The sequence below is a fragment of the Silurus meridionalis genome, chromosome 4, assembly GCF_014805685.1.
Source record: "Silurus meridionalis isolate SWU-2019-XX chromosome 4, ASM1480568v1, whole genome shotgun sequence".
In the NCBI taxonomy this organism is placed as follows: domain Eukaryota; kingdom Metazoa; phylum Chordata; class Actinopteri; order Siluriformes; family Siluridae; genus Silurus; species Silurus meridionalis.
This window is the reverse complement of record NC_060887.1, coordinates 30,609,456-30,636,286: the sequence shown is the minus strand read 5'-3', so window position 1 is coordinate 30,636,286 and position 26,831 is coordinate 30,609,456. Positions and strand designations below refer to the sequence as shown.

Sequence of the window (26,831 nt, the reverse complement as noted above, 5' to 3'; positions counted from 1 at the left end):
TACTAGTTAATATCACAACATGGATAAGAGCAAATGCCATATTTCTTCTGATATCGTCTGTCTGGCCTTTTAAACATCTGACCTTTAAATTGTGTCTAAAGCGCAAACATGACCAAAGTCAAATCTATAGTTATACATACACTGTAGATATAAAATCATCATAAAATACAAGTATACAAGTAGCAGCATTGCAATAAAATGCTAGCTGACAGAGAAGGGGAAATAGATTTTATTTAATTTAAGAATCTAGTGTAAATCCAGTGAGCTCAGTTTCTTATCCCAGAAAGACCATAGTCTCTCATCCACTTAGTTTTCTGTGGACTCACAAGATTGGGGCTCCTGAATGCACAGGTCAGAGGAAGTAAAGTAACTGCTACTAGGAGCAAATGTGTATATTTTATTTGCGGTGTCCTTTACCCTTCAGTGGACTGCTTTTTCGAGTCAAAATTATTTTTGGTTTTGGTAAATCTGTAGGTATAAAGATTTACAAGGAAGACCACTTGACAAGAAATGAACATAAAAATAGTAATTAGTGCAAAACTAAGTCAGGAGATCTAAACTGAGGAATAATTGTGAATAAAATAATAATAGTATTCAGTTTACTTTGGTGGGAAATTTTTTTTCATTACCGTAATTCCCGGACTATTAAGCGCACCCATATATAAGCCGCACCCACTGAATTTTACAAAGATTTTTATTTTGAACATAAATAAGTCTATAAGCCGCAGACTACATTGAAACTAATGAACTTTACACAGGCTTTACCGAAAGACAGTGTCTGTTACACGGTGTAACGGGTGAAATATGTTGTGGCTCCTTTAAGAGCAGAGCGGCATTTTGGGAATAGCCTGCCACCGCATTTTTCCACTATTACTGCATGTGTGCAAGACCGAGGAATATGTCCTTATTATTTTCAGATGCTGATTTCTAAGTTTCTTTGACTAACCCGTAACGCTGTTGCCAAGAAAAATAAAAAAGCACGAGTTTTGGAAACCTGTCTGTGCTTATATGATTTCTGTTGCAACTGGAGTTAGCGAACTCTCCCTTCACCCAGACTCAACGCGTTACAACGGCTTGTATCTAAACAGTAACCTACCAAGAAAGTGCATTTTTTGTGTACAAGCAGTTCAGTGACTTTTATTTTCACCTCCACAGTTTCTCAGCAGCCTGGCATTCAGGGCTATGGTGACCCCAGCATTGCCATGACGATGCCTCTGGCCCCTGCCTACCCGGGTCAGCCCAGCACAGCCCACCTGATGAGTTCATACCCACCACCGCCAGCCTACTGCAACCAACCTCCACCATCTTATGACCAGGTCTTCAAGACCACAGAGAAGAAGTAGGTCCAGACGTTCACCATGGCACACACACTCCAACAGATCGGATATATCTGAGTCAGTACGATGTGACGTGAAGCTGCCCAGACCCTCCGGCAGCCAACAACTCAATCTCAAGTAGCTTCAAGTGGCTTGTTTTAATTTTGTGTGCTTGTTTTAGGATACAACGTTTTTCTTTTCCGTTGTTCAACATTTTATAGGTGGACAAAGTTGATTTTATCTGAGTGTGTACTTAAACAAAAAGAACATGTTTTTTTCAGGGGAAAAAAATGGAAAGACAGACGATGCAGAACATGAACTGTGTTTCAGCTCAAATATTCAAAAATGATGGACAATGGCACACTGGCACACTGGAAAGAAGGTAGCAGTAAATCCAACTGTCATATTTTTACTGTTGGTCCGAATGTACAGAAGAAAATGTCAGTTATCATTGAAGGACGCCTTTTATTGCTGGGCAATTTGGAAGCCTGGAGGCTTGGGACAAAGAGGTAAGACCATCTTTTTTAGATGGTACAGCAAGGACATTGTTGTGTTTGAACAAGAGGAACTCTGCAAGCATCAACAGATGATTACTGAAACAGTGTGTGATTATCAAGCTGGAAGGACAGCACACCTTTTAAACCACTAGTCAAGCAGGTCCATACAGGTTGCTCATTCATCATCATAATTCATTTCACACCAGGGGCCATTGGCTATTACAAAAAGTGAAGGTATGATCCTGAATCATCTAATTGATGACGACACCCCCAAGAATAGTCCATTCATGATCCCTGCATGCAACCTTTTCACTGCCATACACAGCGCTAACCCGAACTCAAGCCACCTTCCTCCAATGTAAGTGATCAGAAGTTTTGTTTTTTTTAATGTAGCTATTGGATTTTACCTTTTACCTTTGAGCATAGAGGCTGTGTGATGGTCCTCTGCGATCCTCCTGTGTCCGTTCAGTTCACACTCTTGATTTATGAAGTTAAGCATTACAAAATGCACAATTAACTGCTAGTATGAGCTGATATGCTCTTTTAAAGCAATTTATTACACTTTTTATTACTTTGAGGTTGTAAAAACAATGGTACAAATAAGTTAAGCACAAGTTCCAGAATTGCAATAAATGTTCTTTTCTCTTTCTTTGAAAAAAGATAAAAGAAAAAGTTGAAATAACATTTAATAGTGCAGTGTTTGGGACAAAAAAAAAAAAACAAAAACCATATATAGCCACAGGATTAATATTAACACTTCACCTTAATGATGACATGCCTTGAAGCCCAGTGTCTTTTCTTATTCATGTGAAAGAAACTTGAAGTGGAGGGTTAAAGTAAAGTTTTTGAAGCATTCTTGCAAGGTTTTGAGAGATGTTTAGAGTGAAAGAATGTCATTCAAGCATGAGTAGGAGGCGGTTGGATAACAGAATAACATTTGCTAGGTTTATTTTTGTTGATTATGTACATTTAAATGGCTGTTCTATGCAAAGTCAAGATGGGGTCAGTTTTATGTACAACTTGCTTAGTAATTGTAATAGGTGTGTGTCGTATCACTGTATTAGACTTGGCTGAAAGACATGCAAGTTAGAGGTGTAAGTGCTATTACATGAAACCGAGCGGCAAGCTGTAGGAGCTAAACGCAAGGATTTCCGTCCTTTATCAAAACAAAAGATAAGAAGATATTTTCTCTGATGTTCTGTCATATTGTATCCAATAAACTGTCATTGCCATGTCAGTAACCAACAAACAGTGTCGTGTGTGTGGTTTTAGTGATTCATGAATGCAATACTAATATGAAATCCTTACTTGTGATGTACTTTTGTATGCATAGGGGATCTGTGCAGCTGTAGACAAACTTTTTTCTGACATTGTTACCGTACTTGAGTAAATTTCTTTTCAAAATTCTGTACTTCAGGTATTTTCATTTGGGGACACTTCATTACATTTTAATGAGTAATATCTTACTTTTTGCCACTACTAGAAATAATGAATTCTTATTGATCACTTTTACTTTGGATACTTGATGTGTAAAAAGCACTTTAACTGGAACCATATTTAAGCATACTCAATGATATACTTCATCTATCAGTGTTTATTAGGGGTGTAACGGTACACGTATTCATACCCAAATTGTTCAGTGCACATGTGTAGCAAATGCAATCCTTTGTACGTGCGGAACAAAGTTGAAATCCGAGTTCCCTCAGGAACGTTTTAAGTGGCGGACCGCAAGTTTGTTTAGTCTCCGCCTCATACTTTGAGTGCATTTTTTAATCATTATTATTAACTTAAAAAAAACACCGCCAATGGTATAAAAAGAAAGTAGAGTTGGCGCAGTGTCACCTCACAGTGTGTCTTCTCACTCTGTACCGGAAATAAGATTTGTCTTGCGCATGCGTGAAAACTCTAAAGAATTCATAGCGCTAGTGTTAGCCGCTAACCAAGAAGTGGCTAATGGCTAACGCTAGCACTATGAATTCTTTAGCGTTTTATGTCCTAAAACACTGACAATTCCTCATATTTACAGAGTGAATGAATAAAGGATTAAAGAAATAAAGACATTTGTTAAAGTGTACTGAAAAAAGTAGAACAGTTAAGCAGATCATATCTTTGTGTTTTACATTTTACAATTTTCTACACACTTACATACACGTGTTACCCAAATGGGGTCTAACAAATGTTTAAACTATTTAAATAAAAATTTTCATTTATTTAATTTTGTTAATTTAATTGATTACTTAATTTATTCAAGATAAAAAGTGAATTGCATTAATTTGATTTATTTTGTTAGTATTTATGAAATATTATCAAACATTATTTTATATAATTAAACCAAGTAGGCATTTTATTTCAAATGATTTCAAAATGTAAACTCCTCAAATGTTGATCACAAATGTTAATAATAAACTGCGTTAATAAAAAAAAACGACAAGCAACTTTGTTTGCCATTTCTTCCATAAATTTTGTGTACCGTTACACCCCTGCGTTTATTCAGGATGACTCGATTGGAGATATTTTAATCCATGGTTACTCGGTGCACATTTTCTACTCATAAATACAGTGGTGTCCTGAAGCCTGTGAGCAACAGATAAAAAATAGTTCTATTATGCATCTTTGCTTATTCAACCTTTTTCATTAAACATTATATTTACTGACTAACAACTTAATATTCAGCATGTTCTCCTTTATTTACTTTAATGTCACTATGCACTCAGTCACACACTGACTGAGCAGGTGTGTAAACCTGATCATCCATTAGTGCAATATCTGAGTGTGTTTCAATAGAAGGGATAAGACATTAAAAAATGTGAACCTCTTTTACAAACGAGTCAAAACCTCTAAATCACAAATTCGCTTACATTTTAATAATAGTGACCTACAAATTGAATACTGAATAGTCAGTAGTACTAAACGACACTCTTACTTCAAAATTCAAACACTTTCTTTTTATATTCAGTTTAAAAGACTGCAGTCTCAGAATTTTAGACAAGACTGTACCCCATAATTGGTCATTTGCATTCAGGCTAATTGGCAATAATTGTTCGGAATAGTCATTAGGTTAATTGGATCCATCTGCTTTAATGATTTCCTGAATTACACAGTGAAGGATAAAGGTCATCTCTGAAATATAAAGAAACATTCTTTATTTAAAAGAAAAAAAAGAGAAAGAGACTTCTTGTTTTTTTGGCACCTTTTTATTAAAGAGTTTTCCCACAGAATATATCTTCTTTTGTGTGACTTTTTTAATATTGGACATTGAACTAAATGTTTCTGAATTAAAGAGTTAAAAAAAGACTACTTCGGATTTTTGTGCTAGTCTGGATCTATATCTAAACAATATATCTATACAATATGAATGTACTACATGTCCAGCCCCTTCTGAGACCGACACTTTTTAAAACTCCTATTTCTAAACACGTAGCAGAAACATTATTGCCTCACCCTCACAGCACAGACTTTAATCAGCCATAGGAAGTGAATTATTTGCCATCTCCAGTTAAAAAGGCTGCTGCATAATTTTTGTTTGTGCATCATTTTCAGTAATGTGTGTTCTCGGTTTCAGTGAGTTTCAGAAATTATAAACGGGGGAAGAGACAAGTCTCGGAAAGGAGAGAGAGCTGAATGTGTGTGCATACGTGAGTGTTATACTGAAAAGATAAAGAAAATGTAACAGTGGCAAAATAACTAATTCTTTTTGTTGGTGGCCCATCACCTGCCTTCCATTTCTACCTCTGTGAGTCTTTAAGCTCTTCACATTGGTTTTAACTGAAAACTAAATCAAATGCAGTCCAATGTGGACCAAGAACAACTGCTGTCAATTCTAATTAAAATTAACCTGGCAACCCTGGACTTTGGGAGTTAATTAAAACGAGCAAAAACAACCTCTTAAAAATCCTTATAAAACATATCCTTGTAAGTAGGGGGCTTTGCAACACTTCCAAACTGCTTGTTTTTACTCTGGTTAGTTCGAAATTCCTTTATATCCGTTATCCAATTTAACATCTGTCTCTTGTGTGTAATAATTTCAGAATTTATCTGATGTTTCATGAACAATCTCATCACCAAACAAAAACAATGAAAATATTCACTGAAAGATTAAACGGTAATTTGTGCTTTTACTCATAATGTGCAGATTTGACAACAGTGTAGTTCTGCGTGTGTAAGAAGAAAGGATTAGATGAACAAATGGGCATCAGGGTGTGAAGACAATGTGATTAAGACTGAACAGAATTGGGAGGAGGAATAGCAATAATTACTAAAAAAATTATATTATTAGCAATTTATTGTTAGGATAATAAGATGGCAAAATATATTTTCACAGATTGTACTGGAATTCAATTTTCAACCAGAAGCATGCTTCCAATTTAGGCCCAAAACTGATGGGCTAGAACATCTGCCATTGGAGAAGAAGAGGAAGAACAAAAACACGGTACATTTACACCTTCAGCGCATGATAATAATCAATGTTTTCAGGAAAAACTATATGATTGTAGGCATTCGCTCCTGTAACAACTTATGCTGTTGAATTCTCGTCTTCTGATCAGTAGGAGATGCTGACATGAGTGGAGATCTTTTTACCAGTCTGTCTCAAGTGTTTGGGGCTGCTTTTTTTCTTAATTCTTATCAACAGTTTGGGAAATGCTTCCCAACATTACATGTAATTATAAACTTTTTGTCGAACATATTTTGATCTAGAAATATATTTATTGGCAAATTGCTGTGGTCAAAGATGCATTTCAGGACTTCAGGAAATAATCAGTTTCTTAATGTTAATGGCATCAAGGCATCGCTTGTGTTTTATATAATAGATTTTAAATCCAGTCACCTGTGGTTCAGTTCATGGAGCCCAATTTATTGCAACATTCATAATATTCCTGCCTCATAAAACAATATTTAGAACAGTCTGGTTCGTTTTTCTCACAATCTTTCTCTTATCGATCTCACCAATACCGTTTCAACCACACGTGCATTACAGATGTCAGAAATAATGCTAGAAGCGTACACAAGTTCATTTCAGCCATCCTCATGCACGGACGACAAAGACAGGACAAACACATAAGACGAAGACAAGGTCAACTTAGGCACTTCAATACAACCAGAACATAAGCATGCAGCACAGATACAGTACGTAACGTCAACTCAATGCTGATCCTTGGAAGCAAAAACATCAGATTCAGTGCAGTGAATGGGAACAAACTTAATGTTTACATTAAGAAATTATAATTTTTTTATTGTAAAAGCATGAATGCTGCTATAGGGACAAAACTCAATTTTGTGGATTATTTTAAAGTTATAGGCAAAAGGTGGGGAGTTTTCCTCTTTTTTCTTTTCACCGCAAGTTCAGTGGTTCAGTGCTAGAAGAGCCTGGAAAAGCTTTCACCACCTTAACTGTTCAAAGTAAAAGTCTGCTCCCAGAAGCCCAGGTCAAAGTTCAAAGGCGGGGAAGCAAGAAGCCTCTGGCTGTGCGAGGTCTGAGAGAAAGTGGATCGCTCCAGCCATTCCTGTGAGAAAGGAAGACACAAAGCCCTTGGTTTCAGACAGTCAGCTTGAAGAAACACCAGACCTCTGTACTCAGTACTGTCATATAATGACTAATTAACCTGTAAACCATAACTGCACTAATATTATGGCATTTAAATGTAATTATGAAAATAATATGTAATGGCAGAATGTGTATAAGCAAACTATATACAGACGCTCCCCACTTTATGACGATTCACTGGATACAAACAAACTGTTCTCAAAGTAAAATTTGTTTGGAGTCTAAATAATTCAATGCGGATGAGAGCTGCTGCTGGCTAGTCGTCGAACGTAACGAGTCTACACACGTGTGAAATTAATTTTTTTAAATAAACATTTTTTTAATACATTTTTATAATTTTTTATTACTTAATACAAAATATTGTATACAGTATTTCGATTTGTTTTAGTATATTTTATTGTGTATTCGATAGTATTTATAGCTTTTACATTATTAGGAGATATTCTTAGTCAATAACTTACACAGTAACAACTTACGCACAAATTCATGGTACGAACGGTCGCTCGGATAAAATCCTCACTAACTAATGTTTGCACAGTACTATGCCTAAAACAAAATGAATATTTTATGCTGCTCTTTCTATTTACTGTCATTTTAGCCCATAAAAATATAATTTTCTTGGCTATCGGCTTATTTGGTCCTTACAAAAAAAATTTCCCTATTCAAGTATATACTAGAGTGTATATATAATTCTTCTGCATTATAAATGAGCAGTGAGTGGTAGACTATCATCCAGCACCCTGAGGAAAAACTCTGTGTGTGTGTGTGTGTGTGTGTGTGTGTGTGTGTGTGTGTGTGTGTGTGTGTGTGTGTGTGTGTCCTGAGGCGTATGCCTACTGCTAGCCTCACTGAATCTACAGAGAATATCTGCTCCACCAATCAGAGGCCACTTTTTAGACTCAGGTGCAGAAAGCATGTTGCTATGGTAACAATAAGGCGAGGCAGCATATAAACGGTGCTGGATGCCAACTCTCGGAGAGAAGTGGAGTTAGACAGCAGGCTGGCAGTCAGCCCAGAGTGCCACTGTGGTGCCATGTGGATGGACTCGGGGTCATGTTCAACAAGGGTGAAGTGAGCGGAAAGTTTTTGGAGGAGCAAACCTCCATGCCTATTGAAAAACCGTATACACTGATGTATGAAGACAATAGCTTCAGAATTTCATTTGGAATTGTAACATGCTGTAGGAATAGTTTGTGTTTTAAACTGAACTTCTCATAATGGCTATTTGTGAGTGTGTAATGGAGACTGAAATTGAGAAAAATAATACATTTTCTAGTCTTCAGAGTCTCACTATTGAAGAGCAAGCCTTTTTTATTTTATATTGGCAAACACTTAAACACTCAGTTGCTGAATTCTTAAAAGGCTGATGTCTAAGCGTCTATCATTTCTACTCGCTGTACTCCACACCTAAAGAATGCGCAGACCGGTTTTTTTTTTCTTTTCAAATGCATTCAGCCCTCGATAATAGCCTAGCGTGCAGAAAGATATAAACCAAGCAAAAAAAATAAAAAATACAAAATTACAGAAAACTCTGAATGCCCTACATTTTGTGCCAGACAATGACTAGAACTGATTATGAACGATTTAAGCATGTTTATGGATTATGGATTAAAACACAGGTGAAATGCCTAATAACAATGTTTTGGTAACTGGCCTTTGTTAAATACATAAAAACATCATTACATTTGCAGAAGGCTGTCTGGGTTGAATGAGCCTCTGTAATTACGGCAATCATTTCACCGACTCGCTTTCGAGAGGACGGCTATTTAAGGTTAGGTGCTCCGAACACAATTGGTGGTTGTGCATGAAAGTCAGAAACAAAAACTTTACCTTCGAAGAGGGAATACGGCCGGTCTGGAATACGGCAGCCGTGCGTTCCATAGTCTAGACACCACTCCGCAAACTAAAACACACATTGGACAGACAACAAGCAAAGATAAATACAACCACAAAGGTTTGTGTGTGTACATACATCTGCATCCCTGACCACCACAAGCTTTCCACAGCAAATGAGCCAAAATCAAATCAGCCAGCAGCATCAGTAAGAACTCAAGCTACTGAAAAACATGATATTGTATATTAAAACAATGTGCAAATGTACTGCTCAAGCGTGTACCAATAATCTACAGAAGACAATTTTGCTGGCAAATGGTACATTAATAAATGTGAACAACATGTTATGCATTAAGAATAACACACTGTCTGACTGGGTGTAATTGTTGCCTAGGAGTTTTTTTATTTGTATTGTTTTCATTTGTACAGAGGCACTAGGATCTGACTGGATGGTAAAAAGTCAGGAAAAATTTTGTAAAAAAAAATTATTATAATAAATAATTGAAAAAGTAAAAAAAATAAAATAAAATTCAGTACAGCATCGGTCACTAATAGGGTTTATCAGATTAGAAATTTAAATATCCATTTTTTTATTTAAATCCTGTGTTTACCCTCCTGTCTGAGAAATGCCAAACTCATCACAATTACTTCATGATTCTGTAAAAAAAAATCAAGAAGCTATAAAAATGAAAACCTTGTAGACTGAAAAAATAGGGGGTTTCCTTTGGTATATATATTTAAACCTAAATGCACTTTGGCCGAGTAACTTGGTGATATATTATATCACCTGAATTGCCAAAATGCAACCTGGTTTACTATCTAACAGACTAATTTGTGTAAAGAATTTCAGATGAACTTTTGCATCCCTGTGTGTCTCAGTGAAAACACATTGAGGGAACCAACGATATAAAGTTTGACAGTTAAACCAAACACAACGATTATACACAATGCAAGGAGAAAACACAACAGCTCAAAGCCTTATTAACATGACAAAACCAGATCACTGTAACTCTGGAGCTTTCACATGCACAATGGGCTAGTTATTATACACACACACACACACACACACACACACACACACATATATATATATATATATATATATATATATATATATATATATATATATATATATATATGTATATATATATATATATATATATATATATATATATATATATATATATATATATATATATATGTATATGTATGTGTGTGTATATAAATAAAAGAGGCATCCACCCCTACTCAATTTTATCTTGCATTAAAGGTATAAAAACAAAATTGAGGCCTGTGTCTGTGTCCTTACAAAAATAAACACCCGAATAATTCGTGCAATCAAACTGTTTGGACAAGACGGTGCAATGTTAGTTTTTGCCTTTTCTAGAACATCTGTTCTGCCTCTGGTTTAAGCTCTTTCACTTCAACCTGAAGCCAGTAAGTAAGCCAAGGCTCAGATGTAAGCTGATTTTTTTTTGTGCTGGCGCGCAGAAAGACTGGGGCTGTAAAAGGCTGCTGTGATGATGTGGAAACGGCAGAGTCCATTATGCGTTAATTACTTTGCAATTTGGGTAGACTGCAATAATTATAAGTGTTTTAACAGGAATGTGCTTTTGCACTGGAAGAGGCTCCTCCTCTGTCCCTCAGTACTGAGAGAGATAGTGAGTCAGTGTGGGGAGTCTTTCAACTCAAAGATTCATCCATGCATAAGAGAACCATCTTTTATTTTTTTTTTGCATCTCTTTATGCTTTAGGGAATATATCTTATCCCGGATGTTGCTGAACTATAATATACCGCACTGTAATAAAAAAGCAGTAATCACACAATATGCTCTTAATGAGACAATAGAGGGTCTATAAATTAAAAATAATGATTTAAAATTGAAAAACACAGGGTAAATATTCAGAAATGCTAGCTGTGCACCAGAAGGCTTAAAATATATGGGAAAATAAAAAAAAGTATAATGCACTTGTAAGGTCCTAAGATGCCCCCGTTAATTATCAGTCTAAATGATTCAGGCAAGTGATTACGTGATAGAATCAGAGTCTTCCAGCTTCTTCCTGCTGTTATAGGCACTTTACATTAAGTTACAATGTTTTGTTCATGCTGAGATGCTTTTCTGCTCACTACAGCTGTAAAGAGTGCTTATACTGTACAATATCCTTCTAGGCTACTCAAACCAATCCAGCCTTTTTCCTCTTATCAACACAACATTCCCACCCACAGAATTGTCGCTCATTCTGTGTTGTTCTGTGGAAACTCTAGAGACCGCTGTGTGTGAAAATCCCTGGAGAGTATCGTTTTCTGTAATAATCAAACCAGCCCATCTGGTACCAACATCCATGCCAGAATCAAAGTCGCAGAGATCACGCTTTTTTGTCATTTAGATTTTTTTATATGAACGTTTTTACATTAAGCTCCATAGTTTTCTAATTAGACGATTACGTGAATGTGCGCTTGTATCATTCTTTAGAATAAAGTGGATGATTAAAGTTCTCATTGTGCAGTGTTCAGCTTGAGATGTGCACGCTGCTTGTTAATGTGTATCTGGCTGCTTATTTAGGGAAGAATACTTTTTTCCATTTCATTAAGTCCAAAAAAGTCCCTTTCCCTCCCTTACAGCCATAGTAAAGCACATGAAGCATTAGTATAAACATATACTAATGAAACCTAGGCTACAACCACTAATCTTATCAAAGATTAGATTCCCATCTAAGCACATTTATATAGGATTACTATCTACAGAAAAATGATGCCATAGAAATGCCACAGTTGGGAACTCTAAGGAGCTGCAAGTCAGAAAAGAAAAATGAAACAGTGAAGGTGCGGTATGAATTTGAAGCTGGCGAACAGAACGAGAGATCATATATCAGTTAAAATGTCACGGCTTTCTCAGGGCTGTGCTTCATCCTCGCTTAAGACCTCGGCAGATGTCGGAGCAACAAAAAATAAATAAAAAAAATCCAGACATAATAATTACAAATCAAAGTAAACAGCATTTGCTGTTCTGAACACCCACACACAAACACACACAATCTCTCCCTCTGTGTTTTGATGTCTACCTTGCAGGCACGGTACAGGTACTTCTGATCCTGCGTGAGCTTGTACAGCGAGAGAAAAGCGTAACCGTTGCCGGCGGTGCCGTGACAGATGCCGTAGCCTTTGCGCAGCAAACCTCTCTGCCAGATCACCTCGCCACACTCTGCCGCATCCTTCAGATACTTCTCGTCCTTAAAAGCCTGAGCACACACACAAACACACACACACAATCAGCTGAACAACAGAACCAAGCAAATATTTCTGTCGACTATTCTTAATTAAGCCCTAAAGCCTTCATTTCACACTTGGTTATTCAATCGCCACCGTGAGAGCCGGCATATGTTACTCGCTAGCTAACTAACTTCTTCGATCTCTCCCTCATGCAGGGCTTTCAAATAGTTTTCAAACACCTTCATTTTTTGTCACGTTGCAGCCTTATGTAAAGCTTTCAATTATTTCTATTTTTCACATCAGTCTTCACTACACACACCATAAATGACAAAGCAAGCAAATTTGTGAGCATTTATTACATCGGTATACCCAAACGACCCTTTTGGACAATGCCAGAGATATTATTTGAAAATGTCATTTCAAATATTTTTATTCCATATTTTTAAGTTTTATTCATGAAATATCTGCATTTGAAAATAAAGGTTGGCCTCCAACTTAAATTTTCCCTTGGTTATTAGTAAAAGTTGAGGCACCGATAATGGATTGCTGGAACTATTAGCCTTCAGCAAAAAAAAAAAAAAAAATCCATAGCGATAGTTTTTCCAGCTTCCAGGCTGCTGTCATTACGAGAGCGGCCTCTAGAGGCGAATCACTGACATAGCGTGCTGTTTGTTTTTACATGTGAGAGGGCTATATTATATTTATTATCCATAATTTATTAATGACAATTATATTGATTAATTAATAATGTATTTATATTTCTTCTAGAAGATTTTTGTAATACAGTTTAGTACTATTTTACATGTTGATTATCCATTTTAAGTTGATAAATCGGTTATGATTCACTCTCCTATCGGTATATGTAAAATCCACTCAGTTAAAAATCAATCCTTCAGTTGACCTCTAGTTATTAACATAGCCTGGCATAAATATTCAGACCATTCACAATGACACTTGAAATTTGGCTCAGGTGCATCCCTTTATTTTAAGTGGAAGCTCGTCCCCGTTCGTCTCCATGGGTAAGAAGTTGGATTTCTAAGTTAAAATCTCAGCACCACCAAGCTCCCACTGTTTGTTTCTGGAACAAAGCTCTTGACCCTTGATTATGTAGTTTAACAAATAAAAATGTTTGCCAGTAGACATATATTTCTCTGAATCAACCTTGAGTAGTTTTTGTTTTTTTCACTTTGATGCAAGTCCATCTGTAGTAAATCCAATTAATTGAACATAATTTTCTAAAGGTGCACACACAACTAAAAATGCTTATGAGAGCAAAAACCATGCCAAGAAGTAAAGGACCTGGCTGCAGAGCTCAGAGACAGGATTGTGTTGGGGTGCACTAGTTTAAAACAACCAAAAAAATTTTTTTCTTTTATTTTTTAAATTTTTTAATTGTAAAAATTCTAATTGGAAGGTATTAAGTTCAAATCCCAAGCTACTACTGCTGGCCACTTTTAATACACTATATTGAGAAAGCAGGCTAAATTATAATGAGATAGGATTAGGCGATTATCATTTGATTAAGATGAAAACTGAAAGTAAGAATGTGGGTGGAAACCTAGTCTCATGTACAGTGACTCTAGGCTTTCAGGTGATGGCAAAATGGCAAAGCATAAATGAGTAGAACTGCAGAATTTAACAGCCTTTTGAGGAAAATCTATATTGCCAAATATAGCACACGCTCTAGTTCCCCTAACTGCCCTTAAAGCTTAACAATTTTGCGAGAGAGAAAGGGAGAGAAAAACAGAGGGAGAGAGAAGGAGGGAAAGTAAGAACAGGCAAGCGAATAGACCATCTGTTCATGAGCAGTGCAAAAGAAAGGCGAGTATATTTTTTTATTTTTTTATAATTCTTTCTGGAATCAGGTGCATATCAGCTCTGATTTTAAAAAAAGTCAAATTTTAGATCAATTCTTCTGCAAAATTAAGCTCACTATGGCCATGACAAATGAGTCTTATTAAAAGGGCACGTATGAGATCACAGAGGCATTGATGCATAATAGTGGATGTTGCTTATTTTAACCCATAGCATGCCGTATATTATATAAACTCACTTCGAGTTAGCATAGGAACTCCTTGCTTTAAGCTTTAGCCATTGATTTGTGATATAAATAGTACTAATTAGTACAGTACAAGTAATGTGTTTCATGTGTAAACCTGAACCACTAGATGGCACTGTGGGATTCCTTGAGAAAGACTTTGGTACTGGTATTTGGACTTCCTGACCTGTTATAAAATCCACAGGTTTAATATCTCAGCTGCGGAAAGTGAATACGTTATTACATTATTGAGTCCGAATCCTGTTGCTGGTCATTCATCTTCATAATGATGCTGTTTACATTCATCAGTCAATTTCATTAGTTCACTCTGCCCATCACTAAACATATTCATCATTACGGCCAAAAAAAAAAAAAAAACAATGCTGCAAATCTATAAAACAACCTCTGGGTGAAACCAGATGTGGGGACATGTGACTCTAGAAAGGACGTCTAATTATTATTATATGCTCAGTTTGTTTCAACACAAAAATCTTTAAGGGACTCCATTTGAATCATTTCTAGAAGCTGCTGTGTGTGTGTGTATATCTCCATCGTGTGTGTGTTTTCATTCTTTAACACACTGTGCCCTGAGGGTGTATTAATTGTAACTCACCTTATGTGCCATGATGAGCATGTGAACCACACCAGGTGCTCCGTGGCACCAGTGCACCAGCCTGTCTGTCTCGTTGCTGAGGGATGATGGGTAGTTGCCCGAGCGGAACTTCTTGTGCCGCACATAATCTATACTGGGCCGGACCAAGTCGGTAAGAATTTCGGAATTAACCTGAGCCGTGGGCTAAAGAGAGACACACAGAAAGAGGGGGGGGAAAATAAATGATCACACTTCTGATGAGAAATGGCTTGGCATTATAAAGCTTTTTAGCTTTTCAGAAAGACCTGAATCATTATGATTTAAAAAAAGGCATTCATGAAAAAGTTGGTGTATGGAGAATAAAACCAGAACTAATTCCCATTTCCAGCATGTTTTTGGAAATAACTTATTTCAAATGAATTTTGTTTAGAAGACGCAGCAATGCGAGCTACAGGAAGATTATTAAAAATACATTACTGTTCCAAGTGGGTGAAGAGAGTCGGATATCAGAGGACATGTTTTATTTACTGGATCAGGTTTATATATTTATCAGAACTGCATTATAATGGCTCATGTTTTTAATACTGAATTATATGTCCTTATTTCATCTTCAGTAACCAGTTTCTCCTGGTCAGGGTCACATTGAAGCCTGAGCTTCTCCCAAAAACACTGGATGAAGAACAAGTTGCCACGCACGCGCGCACACACACACACACACACACACACACACACACACACACACACACACACACACACACACACACACACACACACACACACACACACACATAATTTAGAAGCTCACACTTCTAGGGCGTGAGACTGGCCCTTAAGTCTCAATTTCTCATATATATATAAAGATCAGTATGAGTAGGGTTGTAAGGTCCCCTGGTGGTCTAGTGGTTAGGATGCTGCGCTCTCACTGCTGTGGCCCGTGTTCGATCCCCGGTCAGGGAACCAACCCCAGCCACTCTTAGTGCCGGTCCCAAGCCCGGATAAATGGGGAGGGTTGCGTTATGGGTTGCGTTCCCCCTAATGGGAGAAGCCAAAATAAAGTTTTTTTAGTGTGAGTAGGGTTACAAAATTCCATGGGAATTAACGGAAGGTTATCCTATAACAGGGAACTTAAATGTAGTTGAAAATAAAATCCTGCAGGATCATTTTGGTTAAAACGACCAGATTTAATGCGATTTCAGTTGAATTTCCTGCACATACATCACTAACATGCACACAGCACACTTACTGCAGGGCTGCTGAGGCCACGCCCCCTACATGCACTGTGCATTCCTCCATAAAATATGGCGAGTATTCACGTAAAGCTCGTAAGCTCAAGCTGTGATGCTCTTTTTTTCTACATTCCACTTGAAAGTTTTCTGTTATCATACAGTACAGTACTGGTCAAAAGTTTTGGACACAATTATTTTTAATAGTTTTGAAAAAAGTATCATGCTCATCAAGTCTGCATTTATTTGATCAGAAATACAGAGCAAAATAATACTATATTAATATAGTAAATATATATATTTTTGAATATCTATAATTTGCAATTAAATCAAAGTATAAATAAATAAATAAATAAATAAATAAATAAATTCTGCATTTGTTTGCATGCATGTCCGCTTATGACCAAACAAAATGTTAATATTCATTTGTATATGATACAGTTAATATAAATTTCCCCAATTTTTTAATGAATTTCCATAAATTCCTGGTAAGTTTCCAACGTAATATTTCCCCTATCTGAAATTTTCCACCCCTTTGCAACCCTAATTATAAGACATTCAGAGGTCCCTGGTGACATACTGTAAATGGATGTGTAACCTTGCCGCCTCATTAGGGTCAATTGGAACCGAAACTCCTCCCAAAGTGATAAAAAAAAACCCTTACAGGTGATGCAGGATACAACTATGCTTGATACCTAAGCTTCATGAAGTCTCGAACTTCTGAAATGTTTTATCTATGAAGCCACCGTTTCCACACCAAAGTGCATTTCCCTCTTGCAGTCTGGTACATAGAATACAAGAAAACAGCTCAGTTGGACCCAAAACCCAAGCCCTCACACTCTGCTCCCGCTGCTTCACAAAGCTTTCACAGAGTTCTTTGTTCAGGGTTGGAGGGATATAAAAAAAAGGAACAGGCTTGGACACGATGCCCTACTGAAGGCTTTCTCACAATAATATGACGTACTGCTGTGAGAGAAATCGAAAGTGTGAGACGAGCGGTCAGTCTTGCTTGCACAGAGCAGCTGCGTGCCGTCTGGAAAAAACGTTGTTGGCACAGCTGCTGCAGGTACCGCAGCTGACATGGCGCAACAAATCCAACATCGCGGACACTAATCAGAAACAAATTGAGCACTGTGTCTATTGGGAATCACAGTGAACCACAGTGATGCATATTAGTGATAGAAACAGCTCATAGCTCAGTGACAACACTGCATTAAAACGCTCACAGTTGTCACACGATTGAGCAAGCAAAAGAAGCTGAGTTCAGGCAAATCTTATACAATACACACACTCTGTACCAGGACAAAGGCAGCACAATGCATTATTATAAGCAGTGGCGCATGTCCATCTGCGTCACCGTTACGCACAGTCCTATCGCCTTAGCAACCATGTATGAGCTCCACCCAATCAGCTCACAGGCTTTGTGTGAAGTCTGTGTGTTTATCTGTGTGTATGTGTGTGTTTGTGTGTGTGTACACCAATATTCCCTTACTGCAAATTGGATTCATGGGATGATGTCCAAGCATGACAATTTATGTTTCCAATTAATAATTCATTGCTTGGCTTGAAAACCATCCTAAGACGTTCCAGTAGGTGTTTCCGAGGGGTTATTTGTACTTATAAAGAACATCTTATTCATTTTTATCACCACATTATCTGTTTTAAGCTGCTTTGAGACAATGTTCATTGTTAAAAGCACAATACAAATAAAGATTTGTAAAAAAAAAAAAATTGAGAATGAGAGAGGATGTAGAAGAAAAGTAAAAAAAAAAGAAAAAGGATGTAGCATATTCTTTTTTTAATAAAAACTGTGCCATCAAAAAAGCTGGTGATTGCACTTTGTCACTGTGGGTTCGCTACAGGATGCAAAGAAAGGACAATCACCTCGTTATGTTTTCACCTTCATATGCGAGAACGAACACACACAACACAAATGAACTCGCACAAACATACAAACACATCTCTTACTGGGGTCACACTAATAGGTTTTCAATCCAGCCCTCTTTGGCTTTGCAATCACAGCTCTATATATGGCATTCAAATAAATTACAGAGCTCTAGGGTGTAAATCTGGGTCCTGATAGGGTTAATAAGGCCACTGACAAACTGGAGGTACACCAACACATGCATGCATATATTAGAAAACATCAACAAAAACACTGGGATTTTAAAGCTGCACATTCAAAAACAAGAAAAAGAACCTGGTTCATGTTCCAGCAGAGTAAAGACAATAAAATGTGCATTATTAATATGGTACCCAGTGATCCCTTCCATACCAAGAAAACAGCATATGGAATTCCTGATGGTTTGATATTTGGTTAACTAGCTTATACGGGTTACGATACAATCACCTTACATCGATGAGGCATTACATTATGGCCACCTGCCTAATATTGTGTTGGTCCCCCTTTTGCTGCCAAAACAGTTCTGACCTGTCGAGCATTAACAGCATTAACTTCTTCAGCAATTTGATGATCACACGGCCCAGCCTTCGTTCCCCATGTGCATCAACGAGCCCTGGCCGGCCATGACCCTGTCTCCGGATCACCACTGTTCCTTCCTTAAACCTATTTTGATAAATACTGACCACTGCAGACCAGAAACAGCTCACATGGGCTGCAGTTTTGGAGATGTTCTGACCCAGTTGACTATACCAGTGGTCCCCAAACGTTTTTGTGCTATGGACCTGTCAGACAATATTTTCACGGACCGGCCTTCAAGGTGTGGCGGATAAATACAACAAAATAAAATGATACAACCGGCATAAAAACTGGTCTTTTCTAAATATAATAATAAATGTGAATCCACTGTGTTGTTTTTTGTTCATTTTGCTCGCTTGGGGGTTTGAATTTAGCGGTAATGTATTATGTGTTAGCGGTCGGAGCAGCCCCTTTAAGAAGGTAATGGATGTTGGTAAGACATGTGACCGAGGCATTATGACATGCATAAAGAGTGATTCATAGACAGATGTGGTGGAGAGAATCTGGTAATTTTCCAAAATGGGCAAATGATTAGAGACAATCTGAGACAAATCATGAGTGGGTAATCACGGGAGTGTCACAACATCTATTTAAATGCATTGTAAGTCAGCAACACCTCTGCTTTTTTATGACTTCTCACCGAGGAAAGCTAATTAATCCAGCCAGTGTAAACAGCTCATGCTAGCAGTCAAATCACGCTCTCGATCAGTATGGGTCACAGGGTTAAAAAAAAAAGTTGAACTATGAATAAATGATTAATGTAATAAACATACTGATTTGTAGTTGTAGGTTCAGAAGGTCACTGATATAGCAAACAATATTGACATTTTTTATGTATTTTTTTAAAGATGAACATTCCTTTGTTGGCACAATTTGCTCCTGCTAATCTTTTCTTAGTGCAAACACTTTTTTCAATAAACAACACTTACACCTATATAATATACTATATTGCCAAAGATTTTGCAGACACTTGGTCTTACGTATGGTGTGTGAGCATCGCATTCCACATTTAGTCCCAATTTACGCTCAAACTTTCCTCCACTCTTCTGGGAAGGTGTTCCTCTAGATTTTGGAGTGTGCTTGTGGAGAACTGTGCTCATTCAGATTCAAGGGTGTTGGTAAAGTCATGTACTGATGTAGGTGAGGTGAGGAGGTCTGGGGTGCAGTCTGTTCCAATTTATCCCAAAGGTGTTCAATAGGGCTGAGGTCAGATCTCTATAGCAGGAGATTTTCCACTCTAACCCATGAAAAGCATATTTTTATGGAATATGCATGCATACAATGGCACTGTCGAGCTGAAACAGGTTTGGATCTCCTAGTTCATTTACTGGAACATTTCATGCTACCATATCCAAAGACATCCTCTACAATTGTGTGTGTTCAACGCTGTGGTAACAGTTTGGAAAAGAACCACATATGACAGGAAAAGTCAGGTATCCCAATACTTCTTTCCATGTAATGTATATATCTTAACAATATGTGCTTGTTGAACATCCAGTTCCACATTTAGTTTTTATTGCCACTCTTTTGCAGTCAGAGTTCCAGCTCATCTCAAAGGTGTTCAATGGCATTGGGTTGAGTTCTTCGAGGACAAACTTCACAAACAGTGTGTTCATGAAGCTTGCTTTTTGTACAGAGGTATTACTATACAGAAATATCCTCTTAGATCCAGTAAGGGGAAATAGATAAATAGTAAAAAAATTATGTTTAACTGTGTGCTTCCAACTCGGTGGTAACTGTTTGAGGAAGAACCACGTGTAGATGCGAGGGAAATGTCAACAAAGTGCACTTCTAAATTGGATTTGCATTTATGGCATTTGGCTGACACCCTTATCCTGAGCTACTTACAATTACCTCATTCATAGAACTGAGCAGCTATGGGGTTAATGACTTTACTCAGGGCCCCAGAAGTAGCAGCTTGGTGTGGTTGGGATTTTATGACCTTTTAGATCCAAAATTTCTTGTTTGTCAGTACAATGACCTGTTAAAGGGAGAGAGTTCAGGAGACCAAGTGTAAAGGGAGTAAGGCCAGGAACATTGGAGGAGGCTTTAAACTGTTCTTTCATGGTGTAGATGGAAAAAGAAATGGTTTAGGGGTGATCCTGAAGGAAGAGTACAGTAAGAGTGTAGTGGAGGTGAAGAGAGTTTCTGATAGGGTGATGATCGTGAAGCTGGAAGTTGAAGGGGTGATGATAAATGTTATCAGTGCTTATGCTCCACAAGTGGGCTGTGAGATGGAGGAGAATGAAAAATTCTGGAGTGAGTTAGATGAAGTGGTAGAAGGTAACCCTAGGAATAAACGATTGGTGATATGGGCAGACTTCTATAGGCATGTTGTTAACCGGAACAGAGGTGATAAGAAGGTGATGGGTAGGTATGGTGTTAGGGTGAAGAATGTGGAAGGGCAAATGGTGGTAGATTTTGCTAAAAGGATGGAAATAGCAGTGGTGAACACTTATTTTAAGAAGAAGGAGGATCATAGGGTGACCTATAAGAGTGGAGGAAGGTGCACACAGGTGGACTATGTTCTATGTAGGAGATGCAACCTGATGGAGATTGGAGACTGTAAGGTGTTGGCAGGGGACAGTGTAGCTAAACAGCATCGGATGGTGGATGGTCTGAGGATGAATTTGGAGGTGAAGAAAAAGAGGAGAGTAAGGACTGAAAGAAGTATAGGAGGTGAAACTGAAGGAGGAGGACTGTGGTGTGAAATCCAGGGAAGAGGTCAGACAGATAGGATTAGTAAGGAGGAAGTAAGAGCAGCGATTAAGAAGATCAAGAGTGGAAAGTTGATTGGACCAGATGTCATACCAGTAGAAGCATGGAGATGTTTAGGAGAGATGGCAGTGGAGTTTTTAACCAGGTTGTTTAACAGGATTTTGAAAGGTGAGAGGATGCCTGAGGAATGGAGATGGAGTGTGCTGGTACTGGTTTTTAAGAATAAGGGAGATGTGCAGACCTGCAGTAACTAGAGGGGAATTAAGTTGATCAGCCACACCATGAGGTTATGGGTAAGAATATATCGGTAGGAAAATGCTGAGTATGGAGCCACCAGGAAGGAGGAAAAGAGGAAGACAAAGGAGGAGGTTTATGGATGTGGTAAAGGAAGACATGCAGGTAGTTGGTTTGAAAGAGGCAGATGTAGAGGACAGAGGAGTATTAAGACGGACGATCCGCTGTGGCGACCCCTAATGGGAGCAGCCGAAAGAAGAAGAACTAGTACAGTACATATAAATGTTTAGTCATCCTCAAAACTTGAGTAAATGTAAAGATAGTCAAGACATTAAAAAAAACTGTCCTAACATTAGACATTTAAGTCCCTCCCTTGAGTTCCTTTCCCATCCCTGCTCAGCATTCTTCATTTCAGCAACACTGATTTGGATCGAGCTGTTAGTGAATGTGAGTGATGTCTTAAAAATACATTAATTATTCACCAGGTTTTCTAAATGACTGAAGAGGTCAGCTAGGCTGAGATCAATCTATTTCCAAGTAGTGGGTTTTAAATTGAAGAAAAATAAATAAATTAAATGGAATAGAGATCTGCCCAAAATACTGAATAATGCATAGTTTTTGTGATGAAATATCAGCAACTTGAATAAAATCCAAACAGCATGCAGACAAAACTGCGATGGCTGCATTATTTAGACAGCGTTTGCCCATGTAAATATGTATTTATGATTATTAATTTAGGAATAATTATTTATTTATAGAACTGGAGACTTTCCTGAAGGACACGGTTGCATATTAGTACATAAGAAGCTTTTATCAGCTTTCTCTTTACATATTCATTAATATAGGATCATGCAGTGTCATCTGAGATGGTCATTTTCAGGGACATTACAGAAGCTGGCCCAGGGCATGAGGCTTGATGAAGAACAGAATCCTGTACTCACCACAGGCCTTAAGCAGATATTTACATGACAAAGCACAAATAAAGCAGTAGCGAGCAAGCTGCAGTATTCTCCTGAAAACAGTAATGCATGTGGTCTGAGGTCCTGGAGATGCTTTACTGATTTCAAGGCACAGACAGACAGACAGACAGACAGACAGACAGACAGACAGACAGACAGACAGACAGACAGACAGACAGACAGACAGACAGACAGACAGACAGACAGACAGACAGACAGACAGACAGACAGACAGACAGACAGACAGACAGACAGACAAGGGGGGGAACAAACGTAAAATACAAATAAAAGAAAGTAATAGAAATCACATTTAAAAAAAAAAAAAAAAAGGCACTCATCCTTACCCAGGCTTGCTGCTGGAACATTCCTCAAGAAGAATGTTTTAAGTTGCACTGCATGAGCCAATAACTTTAAAAGAGATGACCAAGTGAATATGTAAAGCGACAGTTAATAAAAAAAGCTGCTTTAACTTTTCATGAGCTTATATACTACCATTTCATTTCAGAGGCCTTTAGGGAAGACTCCACTGCTATAAATAAATAAGCGCTCTGCATCACGCATACATAATCATAAATACAGAAACCAATTGGCCATAACTTTAAAACTACCTGTTTAATATAGTGTTTGTCCTCTTTGTGCTGCCAAAACAGCTCTAACCCTTTGAGGTTCCACAAAAGCACAAGACCAGCACCAATTCACTAGTTGTACTTCATCGGACTCTCTCAGTTTTAGCCCAAAACTACATAAGTTTACTATGGAGGGTGAACCCAAAAACCATAATCAGTGTTTCTGCAGGTTTCACCAAGACAAATGTGGGACTTTTTAAAACCATTAAAAATAAAATTGATCACCTACATATCACGACTTCAAAAACACTCAAACGTTGTTAGCAAATGGCTTTAACCAAACTCTAATTAAAAAATATTTTTAAGCCAAGTATCTTTAAACTTCAGCCCTTGTACTTACCCATAGCTGAAAAAATAAAATCTGTTTTGCATACAATTTCAAGAGAGATTTGAACCAATAACAAAGTCGGTCTCATTTCGCAGTCATAATACAAAAAAACTAAAACACCAAGGAAACAACAACCAAAAAAAACAACATTCTGCAGGAGCATTTCAATGACCATTAGAGGAAGCGTTACATTAGGGGTGGCCAACCAGTCAGAGACCGAGAGCCACATTTTTTACTGAGTTACCGCAAAGAGCCACATCATACACATAGGCACACATGAACATCACCCATCCCTTCCTTTAACACACACACACACACACACACACACACACACACACACACACACACACACACACACACACACACACACACACCTATGCTCAGCCAGATTGTCACACACCAACATAATGACAGAAATTGACTCCTACAGACACAAACTCATAGTTTAACCAAGTCCACAAACAAAAATATAATGATTTACAATAGCGTTTTTCTTTTACTGTGCATGTTACTTAGTGGGACTTTTGGCATTCCCTGCCTTGAACAATCCCCTTCAAATCTGCCTCGTATTCCGTTCTTGCCACTCGAAGCAATTCTTTCACATGTGTGTCAGTCAGAACAGATCGATGCTTTGATTGCACGAGTTTCAGGGTAGAAAACAGATTGTTTGTGTGTTTTTTATGTGCGTGTTCACTTCGCTTGAGTTCAATACGGTATTTTTCGTCAAATGCGCATGTGCGTGAGATGAATATACCGCAAAGTTTCCCAGTACGGGTAGGGGCAAGATCATTTAAGTCTTAAAAATACCGTATTGAACTCAAGCGAAGCGAACACACACATTTAAAAACACAAACACAAACTTCGATATGAACGTAAGAGCCGCATGAAACCAGCCAAAGAGCCGCATGCGGCTCGCGAGCCACGGGTTGGCCACCCCTGCGTTACATAGACAATGGAAAATTAAGACCTATGAAATTAAAATTATTTAAGACCTAAAACAGCAACTTTGAATCCTTTTAAAAGCCAAAAATTTCTATTTTTAAAATGTTAGACTTTTTTTTTTTTTACGCTTTAAGACCCTGCAGAAAAGCTGATAAAGATATATTTTTACTGTAATTAATAGAAACAGTTTGTAACAATGGGCATTAGGACTACAGTTGCAATAAACAGCTTAAACTCAAGTGTTCATCAGTGAACCTCCACATTGAGGGAACTAAAATGAATGGACATTCAGTGTCACCTGTATCTTTTTTGAGTCTGGCTCCTCTCAAGTCCTTGCCACTGTCGCTACTGGCTCGCTCATTAGGGATAAACTTATAGGGAATCGATTAGGATTATATTTAAACAATTAACAATTTGTTTATTTCCGTGAAGCCTAACTAATTTAAATTGAATACATTAAGTTCTAACCACTGCACACACACAAAAAATAAAAATAAAACCCACACACTTCCGGTGTGGAAATGCTTTGATCAAGTCGTCTAACAATCACAATTTGGCTGCTTAGATTCTCACAAATACTAATTGTTTCTCCTTCAAACGCATCCACTGTGAGAACTGACTGGTCAACTGCAGCGTAAGGAAGATATTGGACTCCTGACAGGTGTCACTGCAATAAGACAATCTGTGTGATTTAGTTCACCAGTCAGTTGTTTTAATGTTATGACTCATTTGTTTTATATGTCAATATTTCATGCTTGTAAAAGATGCTCAATGGTGTTGCCTGTTACTTCTGCTGCACTACAATGTGAGTTAATGTCTTTCCTCTTGAAATAATTATCCTACATTTCCAGTTCCGCACATGGCCACAGTAACACTCCACCGTTGATTAGAACAGAGCCTGTTGATTAGAGCGATACCTTCAAGGACCTTTAAGTGCAAGTGTGTATTGTAGACATTTCTCATATTTTAATAAGCTAATGAAAAGCTGGACAAACAGATGCAGTTTTTATGAGTGTCCCAGGTCTTCGATCTCACCTGCATCAGCATGTAGTAGATTCCTGCCAGTCCATGTGCTGCTCCAACATACTGCTTCTTATGCCACTCGTAAAGCAGTGGGCACCGCTCTGTCTTCTTCTCTTCTCTGGACAAGTTCTTCCCTGACTCCAATATGGCAGTCACCACCTAGGAGAAGTACAAAAAAGAAAGAAAAGGCAAAAAAAAAAAAAAGAAAACTATAAAAAAATGACCCAACCACACTTACAGATCCATATATATTCTCTCTTGTTTTACATAATGTGGAGCTTTAATAGTCATTTCCCCTAAATTATCAATTACAAAACATCCCTTAGAACCACAAGCTATTTTCCTTCAAAGCAAGACTTTTGCTGCTGTGGCTAATAATCATGAATATGCAGAATTTCCATCATCAGCCCATATCATCATCATCATGATGTTATGCTTTTTACCCCCAGTAGCAAATCTAAAACCAGAGTCCCAGTGGAAGCTTTTTAATGAGTCAGCTTTAACCTCAGCTCATGTGCTCACAGTCAGAGCTTTCCTCCCTAATCAATAATCTTGGTTTCTGCATGAATGATGGAAAAGAACACGACATTCTCAAACAAAAGGCCTGCTACAGAGCCAAGTAATTGAAACCACTAAAACAGCTTTGTCATCAAAGAAGCTCTGCACCACCAGAGAGTGAGGAAGAAAGCAAGAGTGAGGAATATAAGAAAGCAAAAAAAAAAAAAAAAAAAAAGTACAAAAAAAAAAATTTTTTAAAGAGAGAAAATTGAAAAGATAAATAATAGACCAAACAGTAATTAGTCTAAATGGATTTTCAAAGAGAAACAAATCTGCTCGTAGATATTGGTGTGAAAGAAAAGAAAAAAGGCTTGGTATAAAATAAATAAAGAAATAAAAAAGGTTTGGTGTGAAATGCAAGCTAAAAAAGACTCCTCTATCTGTGTACTGTAGCAGAATACAAAAAAGTAATTACAAGTAAGGAATAAAACATGACAAGAAGTGCTGTGCAGAGAAAATTCTTCAATGACACTCCGATGCAGATCAGTGCAATGGATTCATGGGGAGATTTTATTCTTCTAAAGCCACAGGAAAAAACAACACTGACAAATATTTAAATAAAGAATATTAGGTCAATAATTACTATACATTTTTATTGTGAAACATCAACAAAACAAGTAGATTTGTTTCATTTTGTTATTTTCTTGTGTATTGCTTATTTTCAAGGCATATTTCTATCCTGATGTGTTCACGTCTTCCTTAGTCTACCTGT

General features: G+C 37.5%; 2 protein-coding genes across 4 annotated transcripts in view; one reads left to right on the top strand and one right to left on the bottom strand.

Annotated features, from left to right (window-relative positions):
- The window catches only part of vopp1 (VOPP1 WW domain binding protein), a 68,764-nt gene extending 65,702 nt beyond the window's left edge, over window positions 1–3,062 (top strand). For all 3 annotated transcript variants that reach the window (XM_046848492.1, XM_046848490.1, XM_046848489.1), the window contains one exon: window positions 1,156–3,062. In XM_046848492.1, coding sequence (XP_046704448.1) covers window positions 1,156–1,343 — 188 coding nt within the window. In that variant the 3' untranslated portion in view covers window positions 1,344–3,062. The remainder of the gene's footprint in view (window positions 1–1,155) is intronic.
- Window positions 3,063–6,644: 3,582 nt separating this feature from the next.
- Window positions 6,645–26,831, bottom strand: part of lancl2 (LanC lantibiotic synthetase component C-like 2 (bacterial)) — a 39,339-nt gene continuing 19,152 nt past the window's right edge. Inside the window, exons 5-9 of the mRNA XM_046848485.1 lie at window positions 25,574–25,720; window positions 15,051–15,233; window positions 12,252–12,428; window positions 9,186–9,258; window positions 6,645–7,314 (exon numbers count right to left, since the gene is read on the bottom strand). Of these exons, the coding sequence (XP_046704441.1) occupies window positions 7,238–7,314; window positions 9,186–9,258; window positions 12,252–12,428; window positions 15,051–15,233; window positions 25,574–25,720 (657 nt within the window). The 3' untranslated portion in view covers window positions 6,645–7,237. The remainder of the gene's footprint in view (window positions 7,315–9,185; window positions 9,259–12,251; window positions 12,429–15,050; window positions 15,234–25,573; window positions 25,721–26,831) is intronic.